This window comes from Mus caroli, unplaced genomic scaffold, assembly GCF_978045245.1.
Source record: "Mus caroli unplaced genomic scaffold, Mus_caroli_1 scaffold_12, whole genome shotgun sequence".
Taxonomy (NCBI): domain Eukaryota; kingdom Metazoa; phylum Chordata; class Mammalia; order Rodentia; family Muridae; genus Mus; species Mus caroli.
The window spans coordinates 46105058-46113979 of NW_028227267.1; the positions used below are offsets into that span (position 1 = coordinate 46105058).

The 8922-nt window shown below is 41.9% G+C and overlaps 1 protein-coding gene across 1 annotated transcript; it reads right to left on the reverse strand.

The window, feature by feature from the left end:
• Positions 1-876: 876 nt before the first annotated feature.
• On the reverse strand, positions 877-6123 carry LOC147001822 (disks large homolog 5-like). The gene is made up of 5 exons (XM_085828970.1): positions 6072-6123; positions 4943-5105; positions 3672-3803; positions 2813-2997; positions 877-1172 (listed from the first exon to the last, which is right to left on the reverse strand). Exons 1-5 carry the CDS (start codon positions 6085-6087, stop codon positions 1108-1110), a joined length of 561 nt encoding a protein of 186 aa, XP_085685096.1. The 5' UTR covers positions 6088-6123; the 3' UTR covers positions 877-1107.
• Between the last annotated feature and the right edge of the window lie 2799 nt (positions 6124-8922).

Below are 8922 nucleotides of genomic sequence, written 5' to 3' on the forward strand. Positions count from 1 at the left end.
AGGGTGGCTCTAAGAGTCAAAATGGAAAGTCTGGATTCTGAACTGGCCATCTCCTGTAACCGGACAAGACTTCCAGTGGAGGGACTGAAACAACAACTCAGCCACCAAAACTTAGACCCACAATTTTTCTTGCTTTTAAGATGTGCATGGTAAAAGATGAAGTTGAATTTTATGAAAGCACAAAATAATGGTTTGCCCAACTTGAGACCCATGCCAAGAAATGGAGCCCCCCCACCCCCGACATATTTAATGATATTTGTGTATATGTGCAGCCATGGATCTAGCATAACTATTGTTAGAGAGAAAGCCTTCACTCAGCAGCTTCTGGAAACAGATGCAGAGGCTTGGGGAATTCTGTGGAAGAGGGAGAGGCAGGGTTGAAGGAGCCACAGTGATCAAGGACACCACATGATAACCTACAGTTTCAACAAATCTGAGCTCTGAATAACTCATAGAGACTGAACTTTGAACCAGAGAATATATGTGGGATGGACCTAGGCCTTCTCCAAAGAAGTAACAGTTGCATAGCTTGATCTTCCTGTGGGAATCGTAAAACTAGAGAAGAGATTGTCTCTGACAATATTTCCTAACTTTGGATCCCCTTGTCTTGACTGTCATGATTTATCTAGCCTGAAAAGACAAAGATGCACCTAGGTATACTGCACCTTGATAATGCAAGGCTGGTTGTTATTCATAGGAGGCCTCCTCAATTCTGAGGAGAAGGGTAGGAAGGGTAGATAGCAGGGAGCCACTGGAAAGAGGGATTGTGGAGGGAGGAGGGTGAAGCTGAGATCTGGATATAAATAAATAATTAACATTAATAATAATTTTAAAAACTTAATTTTTATTGGTAATGAGATGTTAATAAATTCTTCCTCATACCTTTCTAATACTAGTGAAACAAACTGACTAATACATAGCAAACATATTCAGTTCCGTTAGAAGATGCCATTTTTTTTCATTTTAAGAGAGACATGCCCCTTAGATTCACACAAAGTCCATTATTTAAGTTGTTGGTTTTGATGCTGTTGTTGCTCTTCCAGTGGGCAATCACTATTCACCAAGTGCAGAGAAGGAACACAAAGCCTTAGCCAGCTTTTTTGACTCTCAGGAACGTGGATTTGACATAGGAGCCTTCTCCTTACTTCCAGGTACCACAATTATTTGTTTTCCTACAAATAAAATCAAAACAGATAAGTATTTTTCAATCTACAAATTTTGGAATATCAGATTTTATACCATTTTTTGTCTTCTTTAGTTCTAGTGACCTAGGTGGATAGGCATGAAGATGGGCTACTATGTTTGAGGTTCTTAAAATGCAATATGAATTGACAGAGTACAATTCTCATTAAAGATTTCCTCCATTACCATTTAAGATGTTTAATGACCAAGCAAACGTATGAATATATATATAGACACAATTACATACGTATATGTACAAAGACACACAATTGCATCCCTTCAAAGACACATGCACACACACATACAAAAAGAGTACATGAATACACACTTGTATAATGAAGCAACTATAACAAGCACCTATGATTACTGAAATACAAAACACACATGCTAAACACCCATGGACAAGAGGACACACACACACAAATGTACACAAACACACACACAGACACACACACACACAGACACACACACATAGAGACACAAACTCCTCTATGAAAAGATGGCTATGTTTCAGAACATTTCCTGTCACTTGAGGAATTATTGGGACCTAAGATGTGTAAAAGGCTCTTAGACTAAACCGGCCTGTGTGCCCTGGCCTGTACTGATTTCCTTGTCAGGAACATTTTCCATGCATATACTTGCTGATTCTACAAGTATGGTATAAGCCTTGCACAGACAAGCTGGCAAACAAGATTCAAGGTCCTAGGAAAGAGGGGTCAAAGAACATCTTCCAGCCAGCTCAAACTTGAAATATATTCTGCTCATTAACCTAACTTGGCCACATCTCAGAAGACCCTGGTAGCACCAATAAAAAGAGTTAACAACGGTTATTATACAGTAACATTTCAACATGTTGCAGTTCATGTGATATAAAAATCATCTCCAATGTCAGTCATAATGAGGGTAGTGAATAGACATGCAATGATTGTTCTGAAATGCAGCACTCTGAAAAACTCTGAGGGGGAATCTGTACTGAAGCAAAGCCAAGGCCATGATACACTAAGGAAAACTACATCAAGAGAGGGATGCAGAGTAGGATTCTATGAATCCTCTTGGTGAAGCCAATCAGATATACCTTGAATTTCTAGGTGGTTAACTTAGTACAAGAAAGTCAAAGAAGCCTAAGTTTTATTTTTAAAATATGTATATTGTGGAACTTACTCTTTTTTACTAAAGACTTTAATTATAAAACATTAAAATTGGAGGCTACCCTACTGTCCTAGGAGGGAACTGGGCACAAGCCCCTCTGAGTGAGTTGCCATAGATCAGAACAGAGGACCTGGCTCCTAGATAATTCAGGAAGTGGCATCCTGAGGCACCTCTCCATACTGTAGAGCAAGAACGAGATGCTATAAGGGGTCCAGGATCTCCTCTGCCTTATAGTGGCCAACTAGAGGTGTCCAATTGCAAGGAGGAAGAGGAGAAGGAGGAGGAGGAGAGGGCATGGCAGTAATTAAATTTCTTGAAAAAAGGTCAAATCCACAGAAAGTCTTGGTAATGATCACAGAATTGTACAACTGGATGGGACATAGGAGAGAGCCTGCATAAGTTTCAGGACAGTTGCATAGGCTTGACTGTGTTTATGCTTACACATTAGGGCAACCTGCCCCTGATGCTTCATTCAGCCTACCTGCTGCTTGCCTGCTATATTTGTCTTTGATCTTCTGGCTGCCTTCTTTACTTAGTATTTTTGTTTCTATGTTGCATTCTTCCAAGGCAATCTGCTCCCTTAGCAGCTGTCTGTTCTCCTTCTGCAACATCCTGACATTGAGCTGGATGAGCTTAGATTCAATCAGGAGGTGGCAGTTCCTGAACCTGATCCACAAACAAAATATGGTGACTCCAGGCAGTATCCATTTTCCTCCCACTCCTCCGAGGACCATTCCCCTATCATGGGCCTTGATACCCAGACAGCCCCAGACAAGTATCCAGATTGTCCGTGGAGCATCACATAGAGGGAGGTCAAATCCATAGGTCAGCCACTTTCCAGAAAACCCAAGGTACTTCTGAAACCACTGATACCAACAGGGATTCATGTATCCCTCAGAAGAGAACATGGGGTCCATATGTGCTTATATGTCTGCAGTATAAAAAAAACCACCTGTAGGTATAGGGCAAAATTTCTCTAGGAGAGAAGACACCCAAGCAGCACACAGTCGTTCTATGTTCCTCAGGGAAACCTCATCTATGAATCTAATTTCAGAGCCCAAGAGGCTCAAGGTTGATAACTATTTCCACCATGGTGTAAACATTTTCTATCTTGAGGATACTTAGTTGTAAAGGACAATGACTTGAGGGGCTCACAGACTCTACACACTTTGCCAAAATGAGTACAAGATGTTAAAATCTTACAGGCTTGCTTTAAACAAGGTAAGCTTCCTGTTAGAGAAAACAATATAGAACCTGAGCCCTCACTTTGTTTCAAAGACACATATGGACAGACATATCCTGTGTCTAGTTCTTGCTTCATGACCATGTTAGTCACTCACCAGTAATATTGATTTTCTTTAGTCAAGTCCTGGCACTTGTACAAGGCCTCACTGATGTCCTGGGGCATTCTCTTCAGGTCAGTCATCACCTGGTCATGTTGCATCTCAAGCATGAATGTCTCAAAGTTGATCCTGTGGGAGGACATGGCCCAAGGAATAAATAATCCCGTGAACTAAGGATACAAGAATCATTTCAATTCAAGGAGAATCATGTACTACGCCAACCCATGTATGCCACAACCTAGCTCCTTATTACCAGTTCCACGTGGTGCTTATTAAATTTATTACCCTTGTCCTGGGGCCAGTAGAGACAGGGAAGTAATGGCAGGGAGCTCACCTGCTTCAGATAACTGAAGGGGCTTGAAATAATAGATTAGCTCTCAACGAACTTTCCTGGAACCTGTGCAACAGGCCTGGGACCACGTTAAATCTCTATGACTCTCCTCCTGTTTTTAGACAAGGATTTGGCAATCCTTGGCTCTATTACTACAAAAATTCCCAAAGGACATAATCATATCTACAGGGCGAAGCCTTTATAACATATACCAGGAGATTCGAATGTAAGCACAGAAGTCAATTCCTGTGCTGCTCAGAATGATCCTTCCTTGCTTCCTCACTGTCATTTCCTAGAAACTGTGTCAGGCAAAACATAATGACCTGTCACATTACATAGATTCTCCAGATGATAAGCAAACACACACACACACACACACACACACACACACACACACACACACACACACACACACTTACACTCAATCAGAATGCTAAATAAATATAATGATGTGGCATTATCTGAGAGTATAATGAATAAAATCTGAGAAAAGCAGTGATGAACTGCAGCCAATCCCGTCATACTGAGAGGTAATATGTGGGACGAGGCCACTCCAGCTGTTGGCAGGGTCAATTGCACCCAAATTACCTCCAGATCAATTTTAAAAGGATAGGCCATAAACACACAATACCTAGCAAATCCCCCAAACTAACACCTGTGTAAGCTTCTTAAAAGGCAGGATGAGAGCTCACACATTACTACCTTCATCCCCAGGTGGTGATTCATGCTAAAGGCTCTGATTAAGTTTTGGAGGCATCATAATTCCTGTGACCCCCATCTCACTCCTATCTGAACTTCAAGTTCTGTGTTGAAACTCCAATCAGCCAAATGAGTTTGGATATGTGGACAGCCTGGGTTTGTAGTGTCCTGTTTTACGAGGGAATCTGTGCTTAACAGGAAGGTCCCAAGATAGTAAAGAAGTAGGCACAGTGACTACCTGTCATTCAAATCCTTGTTAGAGTACTTGGCCAGGATTCCCTGGAGTTTGTCTCTCTCATTTTTTATGTTCTGGAGATCTCTTTTGAGCTTCTCCAACCTCTTGATTCTTTTCTTGTGCTCTTTGATGTTGGGAGTTTGGGGTGATGCCTTCCTAAAAGACCCTGTGGGTAGATAAACACTAGTAAACTTGTAGAGAAAATAGGGCAGGGAAAGCAGAAACCATGCATTGTCACACACAGAAGCCTGAGGAAGAACAAAATCTAGAGACACTGTGAATCCCTGAAAGAGCAGGAAAGCTATCTTCAAGCTGGTCTCCTCAGCTAAGTCCCTGTTCCCATCCACCATCACTAAATATATGCCTGACAACCTACTGCAATCTCCCAGGCCTGAAATGCATAATAAGCTGCTCCAGAAAGAAGAATTGGAGGGCATTTTCAGTTCATATCTTACAACATATTCCATCCCTCTTAGCACAAGAAAATTGACAATAAACACCAGCCCCTAACATTCCATGAGCCAACACCTTTCTAGGCGTATTACAATGTGTGATGAGAGCTCATACACTACTACACTGACCCCAGACTGTGAATCAGTCCACATCATACGTGTTCAATACCAAAGTGTCTGAAACCTTGATACATGAGCAGGGGAATATACCTCTCTGTTCTTGGAATCACATGCTTATGTAACCTAGAGGAAACTATATCAGCATGGAGTGCTTCAACACTCTTTCCTGAGAGCAACACTTTGTTAATCTCATAGAGCTGGGTCTTTGAATAATTTGAATAATTCATAGGAAAATAAAGATCTCTCAGCAAATTAACTGCAGGCTTGTCAATTCCACACTGTCTAAAAAACTAATCATCAGATATTCTTGTCTCTGGCTTTACCATTAAGGAATCTGAAGGATCCAGATCAAACACCATATTCCTGCAAGGACCAGCTCAAGCCCACATCCCCCATGTATCTCCCCAACCTTGCCCAGGTCTCACTGTGCCTTCTCCATGACCAGTTCTTTCGTGCCCTCTCCCAACATGATAGAGGGACAGTGTCCTTCTGCCTTGATCTGGTCTCAGTTTGTATTATATTCTCCCTCCAAAATACCCTGAGGAGCATGGACAACATACCTGCTTGGGAACCCATTAGGATCTAATGGAATACCTCACAGGCAACTCTGTTACCACAACACTGGTGACATCACTGAAGATTCTAAGGTTCTCCTGGATACAAGAGATTGTCAAGGGAAGTGACTACTGATGATGTCACTGGGAATGTCCATGGCTTACCTGCTTGCCAGCTTGCCCCATCTTGACCAGTTTCTGAAGTGCCCTTTCCTGGAGTCTCTCTTTTGACCCAGGGGTTAACCCTTGGCAACTTCTCCTTCCAAAATGAGACATTTCTCTCTGCTTCACTACAAGTCAAATGATTTGAATGGGGAGATTTTGTTAGGGCCATGGCATGGGTAGCTCATCTGTGATAGGATCTAAAGCTCTAGCATCATTGGATGTGGGCGATTCTTCTTCAATATAAATCTAGATCTGGGGTGTATTCATGTAACATACAATCCTATTCCTCAGGAGGCCCTGTTTCCCAGAGGCCAAAAACATCCTCCTGCACCTTTACTTTTATGCAAGTTGGATTATATTTTTTAGTCTGCACATGCCTTGGAAGGACACATTGTTTCACTATACTGAGCCATGTGTTTTCATTAAATCTCTGTTTTACAACCCCATTTCGTTGCAAAGACAACTCCCTTATACTTGGCAATAGAGGAAGGCAGATTCAGGGAGGGCATCAACTTGTAAAGTTTACATCCATTCTTCAAAAGATAAAATCCCACATTATTCCCGTCTCCAAAACAACCACACAAAATAGGTATCTGTGAACAAAGGCCTACAGGGATATTGAATTGCTGCTCCATAATCCCATTACCTATCCCTTCTCCAGTTTCTACATTTTTGAGTTCTCAGTTCCAGGCCTGAGACTGTTCCAGATTGCATAATGATCCTGTATTCATGAGATGCTTAAGACTCAATATAATGGATAGGCGATGGATAGGGGATGGAAAGGCCTCTGGCCCAGGGAAACCTCAATTTTAATGGATCCATCATTTCAGGAGGGGATCTGTTTGGCATTGACATCTGTTCCTTCTGCCTTCTTGACCTGGGTGTGCTGAGTGCATGCTAAAATGATACTTAAACTCTCCAGTAAAATAGTGGAAAAATCATGTAAAGCCTTTCCAAATTGATTATGTTGTCTTGTCTACCTTCTTGAGCTATGTAATATCACTATGACAAGGCTCCAAAGTGTCTGGGGGGATGGTGGGGTAGTCAGAAGCCCAATCTGTCTCTCAGGTCGTCAGATGAATAGCCTTTATGGAGAACTGGAGAAAATGGGTAATGAAAAAGCAATAGTTATAGATTGGGTAGCTGATTATCTCTGAGCATGGAAAGCAATGCAGCATGCATTCCAATCAAATAGTATTGGGATGAATCCCTCCCTGTATTTATGTACAATAGGCCCAAAGTAAGAAGGAGGCCCATCCACCTTTTCCTGCACTCTACTAAGTGTTTTGTAGTGTTTTCATTAATGAAATCTTCTTTACTGCATGAGACCAGAACTCTGAAGTCTGAATGCACCATGAAGTTTCCCATCTATCCATAAATCATTCACTGTTTATTGACAAGTTTTGTCTATGAATTCTTTGCTATGGTTTGACACAATTCAAAGGGACTGGTAAAACTGTTGGTCCAGTATCTGGAAGAGCTTTTCAGCTACTCTTTGAGAAGTATCCTCTTCTTTTTATTTTATTTTATTTTATTAGATATTTTCTTCATTTACATTTAAAATGCTATCCCTAAAGTGCCCTATACCATCCCCCTGCCCTGCTCCCCTACCTACTCACTCCCACTTCTTGGCCTAAAATCAGGGCAGCTATTCTCAAGATAGGATATCATTCCCAACCATTGTGGCTAGTCATGTACCTCAGCACATACTGCAGTCCTACTGGATCTGGATGGCATAAGCTAGTCAGCCATGCTGTGCTTGGAGGGCATTGTCAGCTAGTATCTGATGTGATGCAAGTAGGTCCTGGATTCCCTAGTGCTTAGCACCACCAAGCTGTGATTGCCTGTGTACAAGATGAAAGTAGTAAATGTCTGAGAACTTGGAATATCCTTTCCTTGATTTTTGCTATCAGACATACATGGAACTTAAAGCAATACACCAAGCATGCAGTGTAGTAAAAGCCTACAGACATGGACTCCTCATAGAGGACCAATTGTGTGTCTGTGTGTGTGTATGTGCTTGTATCCCCCATGGGTCTATGCATCCTTGGAATCTGGAGTCTACAGTGGGGCCTGTTGCAAGGTGATGCTGTCTCCATGTGCAGGGAGCCCCACCTTAGTCAGCACTGCTCTTTGTCTATATGTTCACCTTGGTGGCACATTGAAATACCATGAGGATTATATATAGCCATCCTGATACTGAGTCTCCTCCCTGCAAATACTGATTTTTTGCTCTCGGTAGCTGTGTAGCAATAAGAACCTACAACTGAGAATCTGTGTTCTGAAGATATATTTTTGAAAAAATGGTAACAGGGTTGAGGTGGGCCAGGACCTGTGGCACAGACTTCCTGGGAACTTTTTAGAAAGGTAGTCTTCCCTTCCAGGCCCATGAGGGAGGTCTTGAAGCCCTTTATCCCTTACTAAGGAACCCCAACCTGTGTTGTCCTGGCATCAGGATACTGAGTTTAATAAGCAACAGAAGGTCTCAGTATATAGGAGGCAGAATGTGACATCCACTGCATGAGGGTAGTCCAGGACATAGCCTGAATTCACGTGATCCTTGAAGCCTGTGTCATGGAGTAAATTCAGTGAGTAGAAGAATGGGTTAGATTTATTTCCTATACTCAAAGCAGACAGCAAAGGATGAAAGTCCTCTATGCATTATGAAAACTACTCAGAAGAGGGTGCTAGA

Bases quoted from the DNA above. Each gene is read 5' to 3' on its own strand.
- LOC147001822 (XM_085828970.1), bottom strand. The intron at 3,804-4,942 runs GTAGTCACTGTG...GTCCTCCCACAG, and splicing joins AACAAGGATTTGAATGACAG to GATCAACTTTGAGACATTCA. The intron at 2,998-3,671 runs GTGAGTGACTAA...TTTGTGGATCAG, and splicing joins AAAGAAAATCAATATTACTG to GTTCAGGAACTGCCACCTCC.